At 38.7% G+C, this 27,866-nt stretch overlaps 1 protein-coding gene across 1 annotated transcript in view; it reads left to right on the forward strand.

Moving 5' to 3' along the window:
• Positions 1-27,866, forward strand: part of STK3 (serine/threonine kinase 3) — a 305,086-nt gene that overhangs the window by 13,343 nt on the left and 263,877 nt on the right. The window contains exons 3-4 of the mRNA XM_010863559.1: positions 16,839-16,919; positions 19,799-19,927. Of these exons, the coding sequence (XP_010861861.1) occupies positions 16,839-16,919; positions 19,799-19,927 (210 nt within the window). The remainder of the gene's footprint in view (positions 1-16,838; positions 16,920-19,798; positions 19,928-27,866) is intronic.

Consider the following 27,866-nt stretch of genomic DNA (forward strand, 5'->3'; position numbering starts at 1 on the left):
TGTATTGTCTTTAGGGTGTTATATTTTTCATGTCCAAATTTTACATTTTTATTAGTTTCTGTATCACTATTGAGATTCTCTATTTTTTGAATCATTTTCATGGTGTTTTCTTTTAATTTCCTTAACACAGTTTGATTTTTTGGAATGTATTTAAAGTAGCTGCTTTGAAGCCTTTGTCTGATGTATCCAATAACTGGACCCACAGTGAGTCATTGTCTGTTGACTGCTTTCTTTTACATTGGTTGCTTCTATTTTGTTTTGTTGAGTGCTTTCCTAAGTATGGGTCACACTTTCCTTTGCAGGTTTCATAATTTTTTGTTTGTTTAAAACTGGACTTGTAAAATAATACATTGTAGGAACTCTGGTTTCTCTCCTCCCTCCCAGGCTTTTTTTTTTTTTTTAACTTTCATGAACTTAAACTGTGGCATCTATCTCCCTGCAGTGCTTGGCTGGTAATACCTTTGCTCACATCTTTTATTTTTAGTTTTCTAGCCAGAAGTCTTTGGGATTGCCTTGTTCATCAGTGATTTGTGCAAAAGTTGTGCTTGAACACATTGTGCCCATATGACTTCCAGTCTCTGCTGATGTATATGTGTATGGTTGGGGAGCGCATTGAAACCTATAGCTTTGAAGTCTCTTTTGACTTTTACTTTTCACTAGGTCTGTTTTTTTTCCCCAGACAATATTTTTATTTCAGAACAAATTCATATACAGTTTCTGTAGAAGATTAGAAAATTTTATAGTTCTACTTTGAATTACAAGCACAAAGATGTTATAAGCACACATCTCTAATAATACTAAAAAATTAATCTATGATTATGGTAATGTGACAGCAGATTGATTTTAAAACTACAGTCCTTAAGTATTAATACCTTAAAAATGATTGCTCATCATTGGAATTATTTTCACATTAAAAAAATTACAATATGGTTCATTTATTATGTTTCAGATGTATAGCAAAGTGATTCAGTTATACATATTTTTTCAGATTATTTTCCATTACAATTTACTGAAAGATATTGTATACAGTTCTCCATGTTATAAATGGAATACGTTGCTTATCTATTTTATATATAGTAGTATTTACCTGTTAATTTCGTACTCATAATTCATCCCTCTCCACCTCCCACTTTTTGGTAACCATAAATTGTTTTCTGTGTCTGAGAGTCAGTTCCTATGTGTATATAAATTCATTTGTATTATCTTTTAGATTCCACATATAAGTGATGTATCATATTTGTCTTTCTATGTCTGACGTACTTCACTAAGCATACTGTTCTCAAGGTCTATTCATGTTGCTGCAGATGGAACTCCTTCATTCTTTTTCATGAATGACATTCCACTTTGTGTGTGTGTGTGTGTGTGTGTGTGTATGTATAAGACAATAATTTATTGATGGGCACTTGGGTTGTTTCTGTGTGTTGGCTATCGTAAATAGTGCTGTTATGAACATTGAGGTGCATGTATCTTTTTGAGTTTTCTTCTTTTCTGGATGTGTGTACCTAGGAATATATATCCTAGGGATCGCTGGATCATATGGTAGCTCTATTTTTAGTTCTTTTAAGGAACCTCCATACTGTTTTCCATATTGGCTGCACCAGTTTACATTTCCATGAATAATGTAGGAGGGTTCCCTTTTCTCCACACCCTCTCTAGCATTTTTTATGTGTAGACTTTTTGATGATAACCATTCTGACCAGTGACACCTCAGTGTGGTATTGATTTGCATTTCTTTAATAATTAACAGAGTGGAGCATCTTTTCATGTGCCTGTTGGCCATCTGTATATCTTCTTTGGAGAAATGTCTGTTCAGGTCTTCTAGCCAATCTTTGACTAGGTTCTTTGTTTTTTTTTTTTTAAATATACTGAATTATATGAAATGTTTGTATATTAACCCCTTGTCCATTGTATCACCTGTACATATTTTCTCCTGTAAGTTTTCTTTTTGTTTTGTTGATGGTTCTTTTGCCAGACAAAAGCTTTTAAATTCCATTTGGTACTGTTTGTTTATTTGTATTTTTATTTCTTTTGCTTTGGGAAATTGATCTAAGAAAATATTGCTTTGATTTATGTCAGAATGTTTTGCATGTGTTCTCTTCCAGGAGTTTTATGGTGTCATATCTTTAAACCATGAATTTACTTCTGTACATGGTATGAGAGTGTGTTTCATTGATTTACATGTAGCTGTCCAGCTTTCTCAACATTACTTTTTGAACATACTGTCTTTTCTCCATTGTGGATGCTTGCCTCTTTTGTCATAGGTTGGTTGATTGCAGATGCAAGGGTTTCTTTCTGGGCACTCTGTTCTGTTCCGTTGCTCTATTATACATGTCTGTCTTTGTGTCAGTACCATGCTGTTTTGATTACTGTAGCTTTGTAGCATAGTCTGAAGTCTGGAAAGTTAGTGCCTTCAGCTTTGTTCTTTTTCTTCAGAATTGCTTTGGCAATTCCGGGCCTTTTTGTCATTTCACCTAAATTTTAGGATTTTTATTTTGTTATTTTACAGAAATCATTTTCAAATCAAGTGTCCTAAATCTTTTCCCAGATGTTTTCTTCAAGGTTGGGTCTTATATTTATGTCTTGTAGATTTTGAGTTAATTTTAAACATTTTTATAAGGTAAAAGTCCAGCTTCTTTCTTTTGCGTGTAGACATTCAATTTTCCTAGGACCATTTGTTGAAGAGACTGTCCTTTCCCCACTGTGTAGTCTTGACACCCTTTGAAAATCACTTGGTCTTGCACACAGGGGTTTATTTCTGGGCTCTGTTCTGTTGTGTTAGTTTGTGGTACTGACTTTAATCAGTACCACAGTGTCTTGATTACTTTTGTTTTGTAGTATGTTTTGAAATCAGAAATTGGGAGACCTCTAACTTTGTTTTATCTCCTCAAGATTGTTTTGGCTATTTGGGACTCCTTGAAATTCCATATGAATTGGAGGATTTTTTTTTTTCCCCACTTCTGGGAAAAAATAAAGTCATGGGATGTTGATAGAAATTGCGTTGAATCTATAGATTGATTTAAACAGTATTAAGTCTTCCAACCAATCCTTGAACATAGGGCGTATGTCCATTTATTTGTATATTCTTTTATTATTTTTACTTTTAGTAATGTCTTGTCGTTTTCAGTTTATAAGTCTTTTACCTCCTTAGTTCAGTTTCTTTCTAAGTACTTTTCCCTTTTTTATGCTATAAAAATGGGATTGTTTTCTTAACTTCATTTTATTTTTGGGTATTGTTAATGTATTAGACGTGTAATTGATTTTTTGGTGTTGATTTTGTATGCGGCAACTTTGCTGAAATCATTCATTAGTTAATAACAGTTTTTTGTGTGTATATGTGTAATGTTTAGAGTTCTATACATATGAGGTCAAGTCGTTTGTGAATTGAGATAATTTTACTTCTTTTACAATTCTCCTTTGCCCGTTATTTCTGTTTCTTGTCTGATTTCTCTGGTTTGAACTTCTGGTACTGTGTTGAATAGTAGTGACAAGAGTGGGCATTCTTGCCTTGTTCCTTATCTTAGAAGAGAAGCTTTTAGTCTTTGACCATTCACTCTCTTGAACTTTTCATTATGTTGAGTGGTTTTATTTCTAGTTTGTTGAGTGTTTTTATCAGTATGAAAGGGTATTGAATTTTGTCAGATGCTTTTATTTTGTCAGTTGACATGATCATGCAGTTTTTGTTCTTTATTTTGTTAGTTGTTGATTTTCATTTATTGAACTGTTCTTATATTCTAGGTATAAATTCTACTTGATCATAGTATATAATCCTTTTAATGTGCTGTTCAGTTCAGTTCAGTTCAATCGTTCAGTCGTGTCCAACTCTTTGCGACCCCATGAATTGCAGCACGCCAGGCGTCCCTGTCCATCACCAACTCCTGGAGTTCACCCAGACTCACGTCCATCCAGTCAGTGATGCCATCCAGCCATCTCATCCTCTGTCATCCCCTTCTCTTCCTGCCCCCAGTCCCTCCCAGCATCAGAGTCTTTTCCATTGAGTCAACTCTTCGCATGAGGTGGCCAAAGTATTGGAGTTTCAGCTTTAGCATTATTCCTTCCAAAGAAATCCCAGGGCTGATCTCCTTCAGAATGGACTGGTTGGATCTCCTTGCAGTCCAAGGGACTCTCAAGAGTCTTCTCCAACACCACAGTTCAAAAGCATCAATTCTTCAGAGTTCAGCCTTCTTCACGGTCCAACTCTCACATCCATACATGACCACAGGAAAAACCATAGCCTTGTGGATTTGGTTTATTAGTAGTTGTTGAGTATTTTTGTGTCAGCATTTATTGGGAATATTAGTCTGTAGTTTTTGTTTTTCCATGTTGTATCTTTGTATGGTCTTAATAGCAGAATTGGAGAAGGCAATGGCACCCCACTCCAGTACTCTTGCCTGGAAAATCCCATGGATGGAGGAGCCTGGTGGGCTGCAGTCCATGAGGTCACAAAGAGTTGAACACGACTCAGCGACTTCACTTTCACTTTTCAGTTTCATGCATTGGAGAAGGCAATGGCACCCCACTCCAGTGTTCTTGCCTGGAGAATCCCAGGGACGGGGGAGCCTGGTAGGCTGCCGTTTCTGGGGTCACACAGAGTCGGACACGACTGAAGTGACTTAGCAGCAGCAGCAACAGAAGCAATATCAGAATTAGTGGTGATAAAACATCAAATATACTAAAATCTACTCTTAAATTTGTTCTGATTGGATCATTGAGTTACCAACCCTGCCCTCCTCATACAGCTCATTGTGTGACTCATTATTTTCTGATTCTTGATAGTTTATAGGCTTGTAGCTTAGTTTTTAGAATTTGGTGATTTTGCAAAAGAACTTGCACACTTGCTTTAACGTTGCTGCATCTCAACTCTGACATTAAAACAGCCTCTCTGTAATCAACTTACATGCCTGGTAGTATTAAGATTCTTAAAAATGACTTCTAACAGCTATTTCCCTTAGTCTTACTTGCTTGGGTTTTTATATATTGCTGAAGCATCATTCTTTTAAGGATGTAAACTATACTGACTTGGTAATGAAATGGAGAAACCTAACTAGAAGACAAATGCCAGGGCTTTTAAAAATTACACAGTGCATTAGTAAGTGCTTTAAAATTAAACCATCCAATGACATACATGCAAGTTACACTGTAGATGCAAAAAAATGGATTGAATGTGCTTTTATGTTCACCTCCACCAATGCTCTGTACTAACTACACTGCTGTGACAGTAAAGCAATTAAGAGCTAACCATTTGTTAGTCTGAGTACATGTCTGAATACCTGTACTCAGTCTCAGTACATCAGTCTGAGTACGTGTACTCAATACATCTGTGTATTTAATTGGCACATACACTCTCCAAGTACCCAACTTACTTCAATCCTATGTTCATTTTCTTCTCAGAGTGGTTTAAAGTAACTACAGAGACACATAAAAGGGAAAAAAAATGAATGCCAGGCTTCCTATTTAAGATTAAATTTTAGTATATTTGATGTTTTATCACCACTAATTTACCAACAACAAATTCAGTTAGAGTTTAATAATAACTAAACTTTGTATTGGAGAAGGCAATGGCAAGCCACTCCGGTACTCTTGCCTGGAAAATCCCATGGACGGAGGAGCCTGGTGGGCTGCAGTCCATGGGGTCACTACGAGGCCTATGCGACTGAGCGACTTCACTTTCACTTTTCACTTTAATGCATTGGAGAAGGGAATGGCAACCCACTCCAGTGTTCTTGCTTGGAGAATCCCAGGGACGGGGGAGCCTGGTGGGCTGTTGTCTATGGGGTCACACAGAGTCGGCCACGACTGAAGCGACTTAGCAGCAGCAGCAATATCAGAATAATACTGGCCTCAATGAATGAGTTTTTAAGTTTTCCTTTTTTTCAATGCTTTGGAAGAGTTGAATTCTTTGGAAGGAGTATTGGTGTTAATTCTTCCTTAAATGTTTGGTAGAATTCTCCAGCAAAGCCATCTAGTCCTGTGTTTTTCTTTGGTGAGAGGTTTTTGATTATATCTTCAGTTTCCTTACTGTTGACATTTTCTATTTCTTCACAATTCTGTCTTAGAAGATTGCATTTTTCTAAGATTTTACCCAGTTCTTTTAGGTTCATTGTTCATAGTATTCTTTTAACAATAGTTTTTATTTCTGTGACTTCAATTTTAATGTATTCTTAGATTCCTAATCCTAGTTCTTGAGTCTTCCTTCTCTTTCTTCCTTCTTTCTTTCTTTCTCTCTTTTCTCAGTCTAGCTACAGTGAAAGTGAAAGTCAGTTGTGTCCGACTTTTTGCAACGCCATTTACTGTAGTCCATGGAATTTTCCAGGCCAGAATACTGGAGTGGGTAGCCTTTCCCTTCTCCAGGAGATCTTCCCAAACCAAGGATAGAACCCAGGCCTCCCTCATTGCAGAAGGATTCTTTACCAGCTGAGCCATAAGGGAACCCCTAGTCTAGCTAAGGGTTTGCCAATTTGTTGGTCTCAAAAAACCAGCTCTTGGTTTCAGTCTGCTTTATTGAGATACCAAGACTGGGTAGCTTGTAAATAATAGGAATTTATTTCTCACTGTTCTGCAAACTTGGAAGCACAAGATCGGGGTGCCAGCATGGTCACATGCAGGTGAAAGCTTTCTTCCTGATTCATTGCTGGCACTTCTTACTGTGTCCTCACACGGTGGAAGGGGCTGGGGATTTTTCTGGAGCTTTTTTCATAAGGCACTAATTCCATTCATGAGGGTTCCATCTTCATGACTTAAGCACCTCCCAAAAGCCCCAGCTCCTAACGCCATCATCTTTGGGAGTTCAGATATCATCAATATATATTTTTTGGAGGACACAAATATTCAAACCATAGCAATTTAGTTGATTTTTTAAAATTTTCTTTTGTATTCACTTATTTATCTCTGTTCGAATCTTCATCATCTCTTCTGTGAATGTTGAGTTTAATTTGTGTTTCTGGTCTCTTGATGTGTAAAGTCACATTGTTGCTTTGAGATCTTTTTAAATAGAAGGGATTACTGCTATAAACTGCTCTCTTAATGTTGCTTTTGCTGCATCCCAGACGTTTTGGTATGCTGTGTTTTTGTTTGTCTCTAGGTATTTTCTTTTCTTTCTTTTTTTTGATGTGGACCATTTTTAAAGTCTTAGTTGAATGTTAATATTGCTTGTGTTTTATATTTTGTTTATTTGGCCACCAGGCATGTGGGATTTCAGCTCCATAACCAGGTGTCAAACCCACAGCCCCTGTATTGGATGGTGAATTCTTAACCATAGGACCACCAGGGAAGTCCCTCCTGATATTTTCTTAATTTCCTTGTGATTTCTTCCTTGACCCTGTTTTTGTTTAAGAATACGTTGTTTAATGTCTACATGTTTTTGGATTTTCTTGTTGTCTTTCTATTATTGATTCCTGGTTTCATTCCATTTTGTTTGCAGAAGAAAACTTAAAGTATTCTTAAGTTTTAAATAAAAGTTTTGTGGTCTATCATGCCATCCCTTTTGCAGAGTGTTTCTGTTCTGTGCATTTGAGAAGAATGTATATTCTGCTGTTGTTAAATGGGGGAAACTTTTTTCCCCCTGTTTTTCTCTATATTTTTTACTAGCTGTTGTTCTTTATTCTTCTGTAGAGATTTATGTTTCCTTTTGACATCAATTTCTTGTAGCCTAAGGAACTGTTTTTAACCATTTATTGTTGTGAAAATCAGCTCATAATGAATTTTCTCACCTTTTTTTGTTTGAAAATATTATTTTCTATAATGGATATTTCCATTAAATATAGAATTGCATTTTGATTATTGTTTTCTTTAATCATTTTAAGGAGTCACTGTCTTTTGGCTTGTTTACTGTCTGACAAGAAGGCTATAGTCATTCTTGTCTTTATCCTTATTTAAGTAATAGGTCTTTTTCCTGGGACATTTAGTATTTCAGTTCAGTTCAGTTGCTCAGTCATGTCCGACTCTTTGCGACCCCATGAATCGCAGCACACCAGGCCTCCCTGTCCATCACAAACTCCTGGAGTTCACTCACACTCACGTCCATCGAGTCAGTGATGCCATCCAGCCATCTCATCCTCTGTTGTCCCCTTCTCCTCCTGCCCCTAATCCCTCCCAGCATCAGAGTCTTTTCCAATGAGTCAACTCTTCGCATGAAGTGGCCAAAGTACTGGACTTTCAGCTTTAGCATCATTCCTTCCAAAGAAATCCCAGGGCTGATCTTCAGAATGGACTGGTTGGATCTCCTTGCAGTCCAGGGGACTCTCAAGAGTTCTCCAACACCACAGTTCAAAAGCATCAATTCTTCAGCATTCAGCCTTCTTCACAGTCCAACTCTCACATCCGTACATGACCACAGGAAAAACCATAGCCTTGACTAGACGGACCTTTGTTGGCAAAGTAATGTCTCTGCTTTTGAATATGCTGTCTAGGTTGGTCATAACTTTCCTTCCAAGGAGTAAGCGTCTTTTAATTTCCTGACTTCAGTCACCATCTGCAGTGATTTAGTATTTAGCTTTTAGTATTTTCTTCTTCTACTGACACACCTCTCAGTACCGGCAATTTCATTATAATACATCGGATTTATCTCTCTGTGTGTATTTATCCTTTTAGATTTGGTTAGTTACTTGCATCTCTAGTTTTATTGTTTTTATAAAATTTGAAAAATGTTTGACCAGTATCTCCTCAAGCCCTTTTAACTCTTTTTGTCTATTTCTGTTTTTTAATATCTATTCTTCATTTCCGTGTGGGGCTCAGGCTTTTTCTTTTTTCCTTTATTCTTAAAACATTTTTTTTTCTTCAAGTTATCTTTTGTGCTGTAGTATCTAACCTGTTCAAGTCTTATCCAGTGAAAACTTCATTTCAGATAGTTTATTTTTTTATCTCTAAAATTTCAATTTAGCTCTTTTTCCTGTCTATTTCCATTACATCTCTAAGTACGTGGGACGTATTTATATTTGCTTTTTACAAGATTATTTTTGTTAATTCTACTGTTTCTGCCATTTCTGTGTCTGGTTTTATTTTGTGTATATGTGTGTCTGTTTTAATTGACTAAGTTTTCTCCTTTTTGTGAGTCATAGTTCCCAGTTTTTCTTATGTCTAGTAATTTTTGATTGAATTCTTGACATTTAAAATTTTTACATTGTGGAGGCTGGATTTTAAGTTTTTAAAGAGTTCCAGGCATGCCTCTGAGATATTGAGGATTCAGTTTCAGACAACTGCAATAAAGTGAGTATTGCAACAAAGTGAATCACATGAATTTTTTGGTTTCCAAGTACACAGAAAAGTTGTGTTTAAACTGTACTGTTGTCTATTAAGTGGGCAGTAGTGTTGTCCAGAAAACAATGTAATATACCTTAATTGAAAATACTTTACTGCTAAAAAATGCTAACCATCATCTGCTGCTGCTAAGTCATGTCAGTCGTGTCTGACACTGTGCGACCCCATAGATGGCAGCCCACCAGGCTCCTCCGTCCCTAGGATTCTCTGGGCAAGAACACTGGAGTGGGTTGCCATTTCCTTCTCCAATGCATGAAAGTGAAAAGTGAAAGTGAAGTCGCTCAGTCGTGTCGTACTCTTCGTGACCCCATGGGCTGTAGTCTACCAGGCTCCTCCATCCATGGGATTTTCCAGGCACGAATGCTGGAGTGGGGTGCCATTGCCTTCTCCAAATGATCATCTGAACCTTCAATAAGATATAATCTTTTTGCTGGTGAAGGTTCTTGCCTTGATGTTCATGTCTGCTGACTCATCTGGGTGGTGGCTGATGAAAGCTGGGGTTGCTGTGGCAGTTTCTTAAAATAAGACAAGAGTAAAGTTCTCCACATCGATTACTGTTTCTTTCCCAGACGATTTCTCTGTAGTGTGCAGTGCTGCTTGATAGCGTTTTACCCACAGTAGAACCTCTTTCAAAATCGGAGTCTGTCCTTTTAAACATTGCTACAGTTTCAACAACTAAAGTTTATGCCATATTTTGCATCCTTTGTTATCATTTCAACAGTCTTTGTAACAGCTTCATCAGGAGTAGATTCTGTGTCAAGAAATTACTTTCTTTGCTCATCCATAAGAGACAACTCCTCATCTGCTAAAGTTTTATCATGAGATTACAGCAGTTCAGTCACATCTTCAAGTTCCAGTTCTAAATTCTAGTTCTCTTGCTGTTTCTATCACATCTGCAATATTTTCCTTCACTGAAGTCTTGAACCTCTTAAAGTCATCCATGAGATTTCTACTCAATTCTTTCAAACCATTATTGATGTGGATATTTTGACCTCTTCCTTTGAATCATTAATATCCTTATGATTGGTGAATCCTTTACAGAAGGTTTTCAGTTTACTCTGCCCAGAGCTATCAAGGGAATCACTATCTATGGCACTTAATAGCTTTATGAAATACATATCATAAGGGTATATATGAAATATATATATAAGTAATAATACTTAAAAGTTGAAATTGCTCCTTGATCATGGGCTGCAGAATGGACGTTGTGTTAGCAGGAAGGAAAACAGTATTATCTTTGTGCATTTTCAAAGAGCTCTTGGGTGACCAAGTGCATTGTCAATGAGTAGTAATGTTTTGAAAGGATTCTTTTTTTTTCTGAGCAGCAGGTCTCAAGAGTGGGCTTATAATATTCAGTTGTAAAACAGATGTATTGTCATTCAGGCTTTATTATTCTACTTACAGAGCACAGGCAGAGTGGATTTAGCATAATCCTTAGGGACCCTAGGATTTTCAGAGGGTAAATGAACATTGGTGTCAACTTAAACTCACCAGCTTCATTAGCTCTTGCCCTGTGAAGCTTTGAAGCCAGGTGTTGACCTGGCTCTCTAGCTGTTAAAGTCCTCAATGGTATTTTCTTGCAATATAAGACTGTTGCATTGATATTGGAAATCTGTTGTTTAGTGTTGTCGGTCAGTCCCCAGGGTGCATTAGACTCTTTGGGACCTTGTGGACTGCAGCATGCCAGGCTTCCCTATCCTTCACTGTCTCCTGGAGTTTGCTTAGACTCATGTCCATTGAGTTGACGATGCCATCCAACCATCTCATCCTCTTTTGTCCCCTTCTCCTTCTGTCCTTAGTCTTTCTGAGCGTCAGGGTCTTTTCCAATGAGTTGGCTCTGCATTGGTGGCCAAAATATGGGAGCTTCAGCTTCAGCATCAGTCTTTCCAATGAATATTCAGGACTGATTTCCTTTAGGATGGACTGGTTGGATCTCCTTGCAGTCCAAGGGACTCTCAGGAGTCTTCTCCAGCACCACAATTCAATAGTATCAATTCTTTGGTGCTCAGCCTTCTTTATGGTCCAGCTCTCACATCCATACATGACTACTGGAAAAACCATAGCTTTGACTAGATGGACCTTTGTTGGCAAAGTGATTTCTCTGCTGTCTAGGTTTGACATAGCTTTTCTTCCAAGGAGGGCTTCCCTGATAGCTCAGTTGGTAAAGAATCCACCTGCAATACAGGAGACCCCAATTCAGTTCCTGGATCAGGAAGATCCGCTGGAGAAGGGACAGGCTACCCATCCATTATTCTTGGGCTTCCATTGTGGCTCAGCTGGTAAAGAGTCTGCCTGCAATGAGGGAGACCTAGGTTCACTCCCTGCGTTGGGAAGATCCCCTGGAGAAGGGAAAGGCTACCCACTTCAGTATTCTGGCCTGGAGAATTCCATGGACTGTATGGTCCATGGGGTCACAAAGAGTTGGACATGATTGAGCCACTTTCACTCACTTCACTTCTTCCCAGGAGCAAGCATCTTTTAACTTCATGGCTGCAGTCACTGTCCACAATGATTTTGGAGCCCAAGAAAATGAAATCTGTCACTGTTTCCACTTTCCACGTCTATTTGCTATGAAGTGATGGGACGGGATGTCATGATCTTGTTTAGTGTAGGTGCCTGCGTCTTGCTAGGTCTTCTGTGTAACTCGCTGCAGCATCTACATGAGTACTTTCTACTTCACCTTGCACTCTCATGTTGTGGAGATGGATTCTTTCCTTAAAACCCGTGAATCACCCTTTGCAGCTACAGACTTCCCCTTTGCCACTTCTTTACCTTTCTCTGTCTTCATAGATGGGTTTCCCTTGTGGTTCAGCTGGTAAAGATTCATAGAAAATCAGGGCTTTGATCTGGATTAAGCTTTGGTTTAAGGTAATGCTGTGGCTTGTTTGATCTAACCAGACTACTAAAACTTTCTGCTTATCTGCAGTAAGGCTGTTTTGTTTTCTTATCATTTGTGTGTTCACTGGAGTAGTGCTTTAACTTTTCTTCAAGAACTTTTCCCATATAGCCGCTATGGAGAACAGTATGGAGATTTCTTCAAAAAGCTAGGAATAATCTACCATATGACCCAGAAATCCCACTACTGGCCACATACCCTGAGAAAACCATAATTCTAAAAGAAGACATATGTACCCCAGCATTCATTGCAGCACTATTTACCATAGCTGAACATGAAAGCAACCTAGCTGTCCATTGACGGATAGATAGAGAAGCTGTGGTACATATATACAATGGAACATTACTCAGCCACAAAAAGGAACACATTTGAGTGAGTTCTGGTGAGGTGGGTGAAACTAGAGCCTGTTATACAGAGTGAAGTGAGTCAGAAAGAGAAAAATAAATACCATGTATTAACACACATATATGGAATCTATTAATATAAAAATTGTACTGATGAACCTGCTTGCAGGGCAGCGGTAGACATAGGGAACAGACTTACGGACACAGCGAGGGAAGGAGAGGATGGGATACTTGAGAGAGCAGTACTGAAACATGCCCATAGCCAGTGGGCATTTGCTCTGTGACTCAGGGAACTCAGCCAATGCTCTGTGACAGCCTAGAGGGGTGGGAGGTGGGAGGGAGTTTCAAGAGGGAGGGGACGTATGTATATCTAAGGCTGATACATGTTGATGTATGAAAGAAACCAACACAACACTGCAAAGCAATTACCCTCCCATTAAAAATAAATTAAAAACAAACAACAAAGAACTTTTCCTTGGCATTCACAACTTGGGTAACTGTTTAGCACAGGAGGCTTGGCTTATGGCCTATCTCAGCTTTTGACAAACCTCTCCACTAAGCTTAGTCATTTCCAGCTTTTAATTTAAAATGAGAAATGGGTGACTCTTCTTTTTGCTTGAACACTTGGAGGTTGTTTTAGAGTTAGTAGTTGGCTTAATTTCGATATTGTTTTGTCTCAGAATAGGGAGGCCTGAGGAAAAGGGAGAGTGATGGGGAATGGCCAATTGGTGGAGCAGTCAGCACAGATAACATTTATTAGGCTCATATGGGTGCAGTTCATGGAATCCCAAAACACATTGCAATGGTAACATCTAAGATCATTGTGTACAGATCATTATAAAAACATAATAATAATGAAAAAGTTTGAAATATTGTGAAAATAACCACAATGTGACACATGACACAAAGGGAGCAAATGCTGTTGGAAAAATGGTACCCATGGTTTTGTTTTAGGCAGGGTTGCCACAAACCTTAACTTTTGTAACAAAAAACCTCAGTGTCTGTAAAACATAATAAAAGAAGATATGCCCCTATAGACTTGTTCTGGTAGGCAGTTAAGTTACCTTGTAGATTGGCTCAGTGCTTTTGAAGCCTGTTTTTAAGCTCCTTTTGGGAAGTCTTAAGTAGCCTTTGGGCTTCACTGCTGGCTCAGTAAAGAATCTGCATGCAATGAGGGTGATGCAGGAGATACAGGTTCAATTCCTGGATCAGGAAAATCCCTTGGAGGAGGACATGGTAACCCACTCCAGTATTCTTGCCTGGAGAATCCTTGGACAGAGGAGCCTGGTGGGCTATGGGGTCGATAAGAGTTGGGCACCTGGGTATGCACGCCAAGTAGCCTTTATGCTTTGCTAATTCGGTCTCTTGTAAAACAAGGCTGTTCGGGGATGTATTCTCATAACTATTGTTGACTTAACTATTGTTGGTGGGAAAGATTCTCAGCCTTGTGTGATCTCTGGGAGTTGTTCTTTGTAAAAATCTTTTTTTTCCTCCTTAGGAAATCGATTTTGTTGGGCTTTGTAGCATGTTTTTGTAAGCATGTACGGATTGGCATTCAGCTAAATAGTCAAGGGAGCTGTTCAGTAGATTGGTGGACTTCTTTCTCAGTATAACTCTTTTCTCACAGGTGTTCTGTAGTGTAAGTTTTATTTGCCTTGCCTCTCCAAACTCTCATCTTTGTTTCTTTAACTCAGCAAAATTGCTGGGCTCTTTGAGTTCCTCTCAGTGTGCTACATTTTGGATATAGCCTTTAGATGTAAAGCCTGGGCAATAGCAGGGCCTTTCTCATTTCTTTTCTTGTGGATCACAGTCCTGAAATGTCTGATATCTAATGTGTGAAAATAGTTTCCCATAATTTTTTTTTTTGAGTTTTTTAGCTGTTTACAGCAGACAGATAATATCCTCTTACTTCCTTGTAGTCAGAAGTGGAAGTCCTGTAATGGACACTTTCAAATTTTTAAGTTGTTTGAACTTTCAGTAGCATTCTTGAAAGTGGTCAAGTACTACTTTCTTGTCCTTCATGACCTCATTTCTTAATTATTGATGTTTTCCTGGGGTCTCTTTTCTCTTTGATCCTATTTCTTCTTAGACATTTTCTTGATGGCTTTATCCCTTATCATACCTTTAGGCTTCATCTGTGTGCTGTGTGTGTGTGTGTGTGTGTTTGTGTTAGTCGCTCAGTTGCGTCCAACTCTTTGCAATCCCATGGACCAGAGCCCGCCAGCCTCCTCTGTCCATGGAATTCTCTAGGCAAGAATACTGGAGTGGGTAGCCATTCTCTTCTCCAGGGGATCTTCCTGATCCAGGGATTGAACCTGGGTCTTCTGCATTGCAGGTAGATTCTTTACCATAACACCAAAAAATGACGTTGCCAATTCAGATCTCTTCTGGGATTCATATAAACAGTTGGTTACTGGAAATATACATTTGGATGAGAGGAGTTAAACCCAACACGTTCCTCTTCAAGCTTTTTTCTGATGTTCTTTAGTTTGGTAAATAATGTTACCTCTAGTCATTTGCTTGAACCAAAGGCTTAAGAGACATTCTCAACTTCTGTGTTTCTTGCATCTCCGCATATTTAATCAAAACCACTTTCTGTTGACTGTGCCTGCTCAGTATCTTGATTAGCTTATCTTATCTCAGTTCTTATTGCCACTGCTACTATGTTCTTTGCATCCATATTTTGAACAACCCCCTGCTAGTTTCCCTTCTCTATTGTTACTTATTGCATGTCCTCCTTCTTGATTACAGGGGAGTGATCTTTTAAAAACAGAGCTCCTTAATATGGTTTACAAGACTCTTTTTAACCTGACTCTTCTTACCTCTGCATCCTGACCATTTTACTTTATTCATATGGAATTACTTTTGGTCTGTCAAACACACCATGTGTAATGTCTTGTTTCTAGATATTTCAGCCCATGCCATACTGTGGATAACTTTTAAAAAAGCAAAAATAAATTAAAAAGTTTTCTCTATGGCAACCAGTCAAGTAGCCCATAAAACTAAAAACTCATAAGTAAAGTCACTACAAGTGGGAATATTTGCAACCTAAACCTTTTCTTATCTCTGTGCACAGATAAGAAAAGAACCAAAAACCCAGAAGAAAAGTGAACAGAAATCATGAATAGATGATTTTGCTTCATACTATATTAAAAGATGCTCAACTTCACTCACAGTAGGAGAAATACAAAATAAATCTGAGTTACAAGTTTTTACCTAATATATTGGCTGAAATCCAAATATTTCTAACTACAGACTTTAATATATCTATCTAGATATAGAGTTTAGTACTCTGTAGGTGGAATTGTGGGAAAAGAAGATTTCTCATGTAATACTGGTAGGAAAGTAAATTGGTGTAAGCCCCCCAGAGGGCAATTTGCTGGTGTCAATTAATATACATATATATTGATATAATGTACAATTGTAGTAGATAAATATACCATAATATAATCAATCAGCAATTTTAAGAATATATAGTTATTATAATAGTGATTTTATTATGTTATTAAATTTGTATTATGAAATACGGTTATGCTTATAGTATATGTACTTACTTATCATTATGTATACTTCTATATGGTCTTCCCTGGTGGGTCAGTGATAAAGAATCCACCTGCAATGCAGGAGACACGGATTCTGGATCAGGAAGATCCATTGTAGGAGGGCATGGCAAACCCCCTCCAGTGTTCTTGGACAGAGGAAACTGGCGGGCTACGCTCCATAGGGTCATAAAGAGTCGAGCATGACTGAAGCAACTGAGCCACACACACAGACACACACACACGTCTATATTTTGTGTGTTTATATATTTTCTTGCTCTCACAGTTTCACGTTTGGGAATTTATCCTAAAGATATACAAGCACATGTATGAGCTGACTTACCTATAAGCTTATTTATAGCAGTGTTTATAATAGCAAAAGGGAACCTAGATATCTATAAGTGAAGGATTGCTGAGAAAAAAGAAAAGAATGAAGATGCTGTCTATGAATTTATGTTGTAGAGATATCCAACAAAGATTTTATGTTGTTACGTAAAAACATCAAAGTATGTAACAGCGTGGGTAAAACAGTATATATACAGCGTATGTATAAAATGCTATATTGTGTGTTAAAAAGGGGGAGAAATAGAAATATTTTTATAAAGGTTTCACAGGAAGGTAATAAAAGTGCTTATTCTTTGAGGTGTTTCTGGGAAAATTAAGAACAGGAGTTGCAAGGAGACTGTATACTGTATACTTTTTTTGTATTTTTGAGTTTTGAACCATCTGAATATATTGTCTCTTAAAATTTTTAAATGTATAAGAGATCTTAACAGAAAATGCTTTTTCTTTTGTTTTTCTCATTAGTAAGCTAAAAAAGCTGAGTGAAGACAGTTTGACTAAGCAGCCTGAAGAAGTTTTTGATGTATTAGAGAAACTGGGAGAAGGGTAAGTACAAAAAATACAAAAGTAGAATTTAGATAATGACAGAACAGTTATAACGTCCCATGTAAGATTAGTCCTTCACTAGAGTATATTTGACTGAATTAAACAGTAAACATACAGAGGGAATGTAACAATACCTGAACATAGCAAAGGTCATATATGACAAGCCCAAGCTAGCATCATACTCCATAATGAAAAACCAAAAGTATAGGAGAACTTCCAAGATAATAAAGGCATAAAACACAAAACAGGTTAGATCAGTAAGAACAGGGAAAAGGAAATAGAGAAAACAAAAATATAAAATAGTAAGATAAATTTAAGTTAGAAGGAATAAAGTGAAATGTATTTTTCACTAAATATCAGTTCTCCCATAGACAGACTATTAGGGTCAATTAAAATGCAAAACTTAGCTATATGCTGTTTATAAGAGCCTGTGTAACACAAAGGGTGGACATATAATGGTATTTCCTATTAGAGACATCAGATAAGAAAGAGGTAATCATATCAAAAAAGAAAGCACAAATGGCAATGTTTATATCAGGTAAATTAAAGTTAAAAGATCATAAGTGAGTAAAGAGGAGTTAATATTCAGATAAAGAATGAAGAGGGATATTAGGTAATGATATGAAAGAGAACTCACAGTGAAACATAGTAAGACCTGGTGATGTTGTGAATTGAGTGCATTGTAATTCAGCTTCTGGCAAGATTAGATGTTGGGTTGCAGAAGTCTCAGTCCTGGACATATAAGAAATAAGATTTTCTTTGAAGCGTTCAGAAGTTTTCTGGCTCTCTCAGTCTTGGCCTGGGAATTTAAGCCCTGAGCTTGTTATATTTGTTTTATGACTTTTCCAGCTTAGTCAGGAGCAGCCATTCCATTCTGCAGTTTTTGTACTCTTATTTTCACTGTAACATTCAATTGATTCAGGTACTTGATCTTCTAAAGCTTTCTCTAGACTCCAGGAACTAAGGATAATAATTTAAATAATTATTTTGCCATCAGATACCTTAGTCTCAGTGTTCTTCTTGTCCTTTGCATTGAAGTCATTACCATCTTTAAATCTAAGAAAGAACTAATCCAAGATTCCCATTTCTTAAGATTCTTTCCTTTGGAACCACTTCCTTGGAACCACTTCCTTCCCCAAAACTATTGGTAGCAGATCATGGTTAGGAAAAGAAAGGTTACTCTATGAACTCCAGGTATAAAGAGTTTATTATGAAATTTGGAGCTCAAATGACTTGTGGAAAGGCCAGGGCTGCAAAGGTTATGGACTGTCACTGAAGCTCAAAGAAGCTAGTGCTGAAGATCTCAGTTTGAAGCACTGAAGTGGTGTTTCTCAAAAGCTCACATGGGCTCTGCTGGAATCCCTAAGAATCATTTAGATGCTCCCACCAACTCTCTTTGGAGCAGCAGCAGTGTGGTGGTTATCAAGAGGCTCAGCCGGAAGCCACTGTGTATCTGATATTGGGTCAGGCATCTGCTGCAGCTGTATTTGAAAAGTGATGGTCTTTCCTCAGCTTTTTGCCATTCAGATTTCATGAATGTTCTTCTCATTGCCAGACTCTTAACTGGGATCCATTCAGGGAAGGGAAATCTGGGAAATGTGGTTCCCAGTTTTCTTTTGTAGTAACAGAAAGACCTTAGAAGAGACTGATGGTGTTGCTTAATTGGCAGTAGTTAATCTAGCTCTGAGTCTAGACTAGCTTTTGAGGGGCAATACACACACGCACACAGACACACACACACATATATATGTGTGTGTGTGTGTGTGTTTGTATATATATATATATATATGGCTTCAAAGGGGGAGATACAGATTTCCCTTGCTCTCTGAAAGTAGAGCATTCTTATGAAACCTTTAGTAAGTTGAAACGTTGTAATGCAAAGAAAGGCTTCCCTGGTGGCTCAAATGATAATCTGCCTGCAACGCAAAAGACGCAGGTTTGATCTATGGGTCAGAAGATCCCCTGGAGAAAGGGAATGGCTACCCACTCCAGTATTTTTGCCTGGAGAATCCATGGACAGAGGAGCTGAAGCAGATACATTACAACACATCTTGCTAACAGTTACGCAAAATAAATTGTGAGATAAAGCACAGATCCTCTCAGACAAAGCTCAGAGATATGGTGGCTTGATGCTGAGTGTAGTTCTAGGAATGAGCTTGGTGGGGCCACTGTTGCTGCTCATGGTACTTTCTCCCTCTCTAATGGCTCCTGCAAAAATAAATGTTGAATGCTATTTTTGTTTTCACCTTTTTTTATAAAAGTGTAAATCCTCTTCGAAATTCATCTGGTTAGTGAAACAGGTGTTAATCCAGGCCTTTTGTAAAAATGAAGGGGTGTAAAGCGAACTTTTGAAAAGTGGGTTTACCTGTATATGTGCGTGTGTGTAAATTAGGACTATATACACACACACACATATACATACAAACCCATGGTGAAGGTTTCAGTTACCCCTAAGCAGTCTGGGCAGGTGTGGGACTCTGATATTTTGCGGGTGATTTTGCTTAAGGTGAGATCAGCCTTTTCTCCTAACATGAGATTTTGGCTGTTTTTATTCTATATTCCATTCTTTTAACTTCCATTTATATATCTTCTTAATGCTGCACTTGTTTGAGTTGACAAACCGTAAGTCTATTTCTTTCATTCATAAGAAACACAGCACATCTTTTTCTATTAATTTGGTGATTTTAATGAATTTTAAGTCTATAATTGAAGCATTAAAGCTAAGATATAATTCACTTTTAAAATTTGTTTCCTTTGATTTGTCACCATTGAGTAGTATTTTAAATTAGAAAAGACTACATGTGAAGACTCAGACTCTTTCTCTAATAGTTATGGTGTTTGAAGGGAAAAAAATAAAGGAATGTCTTGGTTTCTTTTAGGTCTTATGGAAGTGTATTTAAAGCAATACATAAGGAATCTGGTCAAGTTGTGGCAATTAAACAAGTACCTGTTGAGTCAGATCTTCAGGAAATAATCAAAGAAATTTCCATAATGCAGCAATGTGACAGGTATGAAGAGATTTTATTTCTTTATTTACCTTCATTTTGATAAGTTTTGCTAGTCGTGTACAATAAAATGTATTCTTTGGTCATTTTAGTTTTTTCTTCTGACTTCCCATCACAAGTAAGACTGATCTTTTAAGAAAGATGAGAATAGCTTTGTTGGGTTGTCTTAGGACTTTCAGTTCTAAGCAGAAATAGTATTATAAAGCAATATGTGGTGATAGAATATACTCGAGCGCTTTTCTCATTTTCAGGAAAAATTTACAGGTGAAAATTAGCTTCTCATATTAAGGAGAAATTTTTTAACAATCCTTTTGCTGTGATTTGTTTTAAATAATTAAAAACACTTCTGGAGGAGGTTGCCAATAGATGGGGAAAAATGGAAACAGTGACAGACTGCTTTCCTGGGCTCCAGAATCACTGTGGATGTTGACTGCAGCCATGAAATTAAAAGATGCTTGCTTCTTGGAAGAAAAGCTATGACAAACCTACACAGTGAATTGAAAAACAGAGCCATCACTTTGCCATCAAAGGTCTGTATAGTCAAAGCTTTGGTTTTTCCAGTGGTCATGTATGGATATGAGAGTTGGACCATAAGAACGCTCAGTGCTGAAGAACTGAAGCTTTTGAATTGTGGTGCTGGAGAAGACTCTTAAGAGGCCCTTCGACAGCAAGGAGATCAAACCAGTCAATCCTAAAAGAAACCAACCCTGAATATTCATTAGAAGGACTGATGCTGAAGCTGAAGCTCAATATTTTGGCCTCCTGATGTGAAGAACTGACTCATTGGAAAGCATCCTGATGCTGGGAAAGATTGAAGGCAGGAGAAAAAGGGGATGACAGAGGATGAGATGGTTGGATGGCATCACTGACTCAAGGGACATGAGTTTGAGCTAACTCCGGGAGATAGTGAAAGACAGGGAAGCTTGGTGTGCTGCAGTCCATGGGGTTGCAACGAGTCAGACACAACTGAGCGACTAAACAACAAAAATTAAAAGTCATGTTTTATGTAACTTTCATTTATTCAACTGACATTTACTGGACAACCCTAGTGTGCCAGGTACTGTCACAGGATCTAGGAATACCAAGGAAACTAAGACATTGTTTTTCTTCTTGAGGAGCTGGTAATCTGGTTGGGAAGACAGATACTTAAGTGAATAGCTATAGTACAGCACAATCATTGTGCATGTGAGATGTGAGAACAAGGAGGGAGGGCACCTACCTCAGCTAGGAGTCAGGAAGTCTGGAATGCTGAGGAGGTGTAAGTCTGGTGAAGAAATGGAGCGGTGAGAGAATTCAGAGAATTAAAAGTAGAAAGGTGAAAAACAGCTCACTGTTAGGTGCTGTTCTGATAGGGTTTAGAATTACTGGGTGGAAAGTAGGAGACAGAGATTGGTCTGAAATGAGTTTGGATAGGTAAATGGAACTGACCATGAAGCTGACCTGTTAAGTAGCCTGGCTTTTCCTAAGGGATGCAGAGTCTATAGTTAATCGAAGAGGGAATTGTTCTCCCTGTATAAAAGGTCTCTAGGTAGGGTTAGCCACCTAGCACGTGGTCTTTGGTCTCATGCTTATTACCTCATAGTTACAGGAGGGCTGCTTCAGCTCCAGCCTTTTATCTACATTCCAGACAGGAGAAAGATGAGAAGAAGCAGGAAAGGGCTTCCCCAGAAACCCTCAGCTTATATTTTATTCATCAGAATTGCATCACATGGTGACTTAGAGCTGGTGAACTTAGAGGAGTCTAGACACATTGTCACCTTTAATCAAATCATTGGGCCCTATTAGAGATGTATAGAAAACTTCCTTTTCTAAAGGTATATAAAATCCATATATTATAAGCTCTTTGGGTAATGAAGTGACTGAATAATTCTAGAGGAACTTTGTTGCTTAGATCTGTTCAATTTTGCTCTTCTTTATTGTATGCTGTATATTTAGATCATATTACATATTTTTCATCAAGGCCATGTAAAGTGGTTATAGAAAAAACATACATTCCTCAGTTACCCAATCAAAAATATAATTTGAGAATTTTTCCAGACCTTGCTGTTTATTTGATAACTTCATAAGAATGTGGCTCCCATAGTTTGATGTAGATAAGGAAAGACTGGACGTAGTGTAGTGATGGGTCCTTCAGTTGTTTAATATTTGCATGTAACTATGATTATTTTATTGTAATGATTAAAAATAGTTCAGTTTCTAGTGTTGTTCTTTAGAGATTTTAACTGAGTGTGGTCTAGGGAAAAGCAGTGTCTCAGATATTACCTATCATACATCTCCTCCCCTAATCTTTGTGCATCTTGATGCCTATCAGGTCTTATTCAGATTTCTGCAGCAACTTCCTGTGTTCACTTTGTCTTTCATTTTTGCCTGCTCCAGCCTGTTTCCCTCCTGAAGTTAGAGTCTTCTTTCTCAAATGCACACCTAATCAAGCCATTCCCTGTTTAAAACCCTTCAGTGGCTCCTCATTGCTTGGCTGAATCCAGTCTCCTAAAGGATGGCCTGCAAGGTCCTGCATATCTGGCCAGTGCTTGTGCTTCCTCTCTTGTACCTGAGTTTTGCTTTTAAGCACCTGTTTACTTGCATTCTGTCACCTGACTCTTAAATTCTTTTGAGTTTGGGGTGATGTCTTACTAAGTGCCCTTGGATCCTGCCACATAGTAGCTACTAAAGTATTGACCGGTATTAACTAATTCCCATCTCGATGACTCAACTGGAATATCCAGAAGCAACTTTAATTTAATATTCTAGAACCAAATTTTTAATTGTTGAAGAAAAACCTTTCAGGTCCCTATTTTGTTAATGATATCATCATCTAGTTAGTTTTTCAAAACAGAACTCATCTGTTTTTCTTATACCTCTGCTGGCACTAATACTTGTAGTGTCTCCTTCTGAAATGTCTTCACTATCTTTATCCTTTCTTCATTCCTTGAGAGAAGGAACCATATTTCTTAGCACACGTTATAGTACCTCGCACTGTACTTTCTGTTCAGTGAATGTGAATAAATATGTATGGATAAGAAGAATGTGAAAGAGCACTGTAGGTTGAGGGAACCCTAGGGAAATTTGATATTTGTTCCTGTTATGTACTTTAAACTACTAAGTGGAAAAAAAAAAATAATGAATTAAAGGGGTAGGAAGTGTTAGTTGCTCAGTGTCCTACTCTTTTCAGCCCCCACCAGGCTTCTCTGTCTGTGGGATTTCTCAGGCAAGAATACTGGAGCAGGTTGCCAATCTCTTCTCCAAGGGATCGTCCGAACCCAGGGATCGAGCCTGGGTCTCCTGCATTGCAGTTGGATTCTTTAACATCTGAGCCACCGGTGAAGCCCAAAGGGGTAGAAAAAGTAAACAAATTCTAGAAATTTTGTACCACTTTATAGCAGAACACTTTGCAAATAGTAAGTACTTGTCAAAGAATTTGTTGAATGAAATGGTGGAACAGATCATGATATTAGGTTGATGCAAATGTAATTGCAGTTTTGGAACGTGAATTTTAAATAATTGTAACTAGGCTTAAACACATTTACTGATCAAAATAGAAACCATTACAATCAATACATTTTTGCCAGTGAGAAATAAGTTTGTTTATTCCTGTAGCATGAAAATTCATGCTTTGGGATTCGAGGAACTCTTGGAAAGAATTTTCTGTCTTCTGATTGTGGAAGCATTCATTTTTCCTGCAAAAAATTGTCAGAGATGCTTCAAGAAGTGGTAGTCAGTTGGCTGAGAGTTCAGGTGAATATGATGGATGAGGCAAAGTTTGTAACCCAAATCGTTCAACTTTTGACATGTTGGTTGTGCAGCGTGTGGTCTGGTGTCGTGGAGAAGAATTGGGCCCTTTCTGTTGAGCAGTGATGGCAGTAGGTGGGCAGTTTTCTGTGCATCGCATTGATTTACTGAGCATACTTCTCAGATGTAATGGTATTGCTGGGATTCAGAAAGCTGTAGTGGATCAAATGGGCAGCTGACCACCAAACAGTGACCATGATCTTTTTTTGATGAAAGTTTGGCTTTGGAAAGTGCTTTGGAGCTTCTTCTTGGTCATGCCACTGAACTGGTTGTTGCACAAAATCTACTTTCGTTGCAGGTCACAATCTGATTGAAAAATGGCTTGTTGTTGCATAGAATAAGAGAAGACAGCACTTGAGAATGACAATTTGTTTGATTTTCAGTCAGTTCAGGAGGTACCCACTTACCAAGTTTTTTCACCTTTCTAATTTACCTCAAATGCCAAATGACCGTAGAATGATTGACACTGAGTTCTTTGGCAACCTCTCCTGTAGTTGTAAGAGGGTCAGCTTAGATGGTCCTCCCAGTTGGTCGTGGTCAACTTCAGATGGCCGGCTACTGCGCTCCTCATCTTCAAGGCTCTTGTCTCCTTTGCAAAACTTCCTGAACCACCACTGCACTGTACGTTCGTTAGCAGTTCCTTGGCCAAATGCATTGTTGGTGTTGTGAGTTGTCTCTGCTGCTTTACAACCCATTTTGAACTTGAATAAGAAAATTACTCGAATTTGCTTTTTGTCTAACATTTCCGTAGTCTAAAATAAATATTAAATAAGCAGCAAGTAATGTCATTCTGTCATTTTTGAGATTGCATCCAAGTGCTGTATTTTGGACTCTCTTGTTGACTATGATGGCTGCTTCATTTCTTCTAAGGGATTCTTGCCCACAGTAGTAGATATAATGGTCATCTGAGTTAAATTCACCCATTCCAGTCCATTTGAGTTCACTGATTCCTAGAATGTCAACATTCACTCTTGCCGTCTCTTGCTTGACCATTCCCAATTTGCCTTGATTCATGGACCTGACATTCCAGGTTCCTGTGCAGTATTGTTCTTTACAGCATCGGACTTTACTTCCATCACTAGTCACATCCACAGCTGGGTGTTGTTTTTGCTTTGGCTCTGTCTCTTCATTCTTTATGGAGTTATTTCTCCACTGATTTCTAGTAGCATACTGGGCACCTACCGACCTGGGGAGTTCATCTTTCAGTGTCCTATCTTTTTGCATTTTCATACTGTTCATGGGGATCTCAAAGCAAGAATACTGAAGTGGTTTGCTTTTCCCTTCTCCAGTGGACCACATTTTGTTAGAACTCTCCACCATGACCCATCTATCTTGGGTGGCCCTACACGCGTGGCCCATAGTTTCCTTGAGTTAGACGAGGCCGTGGTCCATGTGATCATTGGTTAGTTTCCTGTGATTGTGGTTTTCAGTCTGTCTGCCCTGTGACAGAGAAGGGTAAGAGGCTTATGGAAACTTCCTGATGGGAGAGACTGACTGAGAGGGAAATTGGGTCTTGTTCTGATGGGTGGGGCCATGTTCAGTTCAGTTCAGTTCAGTCGCTCAGTCGTGTCCTATTCTTTGCGATCCCATGAATCGCAGCACACCAGGCCTCCCTGTCCATCACCAACTCCTGGAGTTCACTCAAACTCACATCCATAGAATCAGTGATGCCATCCAGCCATCTCATCCTCTGTCATCCCCTTCTCCTCCTGCCCCCAATCCCTCCCAGCATCAGAGTCTTTTCCAATGAGTCAGCTCTTTGCATGAGGTGGCCAAAGTACTGGACTTTGAGCTTTAACATCATTCCTTCCAAAGAAATCCCAGGGCTGGTCTCCTTCAGAATGGACTGGTTGGATCTCCTTGCAGTCCAGGGGACTCTCAAGAGTCTTCTCCAACACCACAGTTCAAAAGCATCAATTCTTTGGCACTCAGCTTTCTTCACAGTCCAACTCCCACATCCATACATGACCACAGGAAAAACCATAGCCTTGACTAGATGGACCTTTGTTGGCAAAGTAATGTCTCTGCTTTTGAATATGCTGCCTAGGTTGGTCATAACTTTCCTTCCAAGGAGTAAGCGTCTTTTAATTTCATGGCTGCAGTCACCATCTACAGTGATTTTGGAGCCCCCAAAAATAAAGTCTGACACTGTTTCCACTGTTTCCCCCATCTATTTCCCATGAAGTGATGGGCCAGGATGCCATGATCTTTGTTTTCTGAATGTTGAGCTTTAAGCCAACTTTTTCACTCTCCTCTTTCACTTTCATCAAGAGGCTTTTTAGTTCCTCTTCACTTTCTGCCATAAGGGTGATGTCATCTGCATATCTGAGGTTATTGATAGTTCTCCCGGCAGTCTTGATTCCAGCTTGTGTTTCTTCCAGTCCAGCGTTTCTCATGATGTACTCTGCATAGAAGTTAAATAAGCAGGGTGACAATATACAGCCTTGACGTACTCCTTTTCCTATTTGGAGCCAGTCTGTTGTTCCGTGTCCAGTTCTAACTGTTGCTTCCTGACCTGCATACAGGTTTCTCAAGAGGCAGGTCAGGTGGTCTGGTATTCCCATCTCTTTCAGAATTTTCCACAGTTTATTGTGATCCACACAGGCAAAGGCTTTGGCATAGTCAATAAAGCAGAAATAGATGTTTTTCTGGAACTCTCTTGCTTTCGATGATCCAGCGGATGTTGGCAATTTGATCTCTGGTTCCTCTGCCTTTTCTAAAACCAGCTTGAACATCAGGAAGTTCACGGTTCACATATTGCTGAAGCCTGGCTTGGAGAATTTTGAGCATTACTTTACTAGCATGTGAGATGAGTGCAATTGTGCAGTAGTTTGAGCATTCTTTGGCATTGCCTTTCTTTGGGATTGGAATGAAAACTGACCTTTTCTATGTTCAGTACATCTTTAATCCAATTTTCTGTTGATGGGTGGGGCTGTGTTCCCTCCCTGTTATTTACCTGGGGCCAAACTATGGTGGAGGTCATGAAGATAATGGTGACCTCCATTGATGCACTACTGCAATCAGTACCCCCAGCCCTGTAGCAGGTCACTGCCAACCCACACCTCTGCCAGAGACTCCTGGACACTTATGGGCAAGTCTGGGTCAGTTTCTTGTGGGGTCACTGCTCCTTTCTCTTGGGTCTTGCTGTGCACAAGTTTCTTTTTGTGCCTGCCGAGAATTTGTCTCCTAGTCCTGTGTAAGTTCTCGCAGCTCTATGGTGGGGTTAATGGTGACCTCCTTCAAGAGGGCTTATGCCACACCCAGGTCTGCTGCACCCAGAGAACGACAGAATGGTCTCTGTTTTCTTCCAAGGCAAACCATTCAATATCACAGTAATCCAAGTCTATGCCCCAACCAGTAATGCTGAAGAAGCTGAAGTTGAAAGGTTCTATGAAGACCTACAAGACCTAGAACTAACACCCATAAAAGAAATCCTTTTCATTATAGGGAACTGGAACGCAAAAGAGGAAGTCAAGAAATATCTGGAGTAACAGGCCAATTTGGTCTTGGAATACAGAATGAGGTAGGGCAAAAGCTAATAGAGTTTTGCCAAGTGAATGCGCTGGTCATTGCAAACACCCTCTTCCAACAACACAAGAGAAGACTCTACACATGGACATCACCAGATGGTCAGTACAGAAATCAGATTCTTTGCAGCCAAAGATGGAGAAGTTCTATACAGTCAGCAAAAACAATACCGGGAGCTGACTGTGGCACAGACCATGAACTCCTTATTTGCAAATTCAGACTTAAATTGAAGAAAGTAGAGAAAATCACTAGACCGTTCAGGTATGACCTAAATCAAATCCCTTATGATTATACAGTGGAAGTGAGAAATAGATTAAAGGGGTTAGATCTGATAGACAGAGTGCCTGATGAACTATGGACAGAGGTTTGTAACATTGTATAGGAGGCAGGGATCAAGACCATCCCTTGATCCAAGGAATGAAATGAATTACAAGGAAAAGAAATGCAAAAAGGCAAAATGGTTGTCTGAAGAGGCCTTACAAATAACTGAGAAAAGAAGAGAAGCTAAAGGCAAAGGAGAAAAGGAAAGATATACCCATTTGAATGCAGAGTTCCAAAGAAGAGCAAGGAGAGATAAGAAAGCCTTCTTCAGTGATCAGTGCAAAGAAATAGAGGAAAACAATAGAAT

This window comes from Bison bison, unplaced genomic scaffold, assembly GCF_000754665.1.
Source record: "Bison bison bison isolate TAMUID 2011002044 unplaced genomic scaffold, Bison_UMD1.0 scf7180017864491, whole genome shotgun sequence".
In the NCBI taxonomy this organism is placed as follows: Eukaryota; Metazoa; Chordata; class Mammalia; order Artiodactyla; family Bovidae; genus Bison; species Bison bison.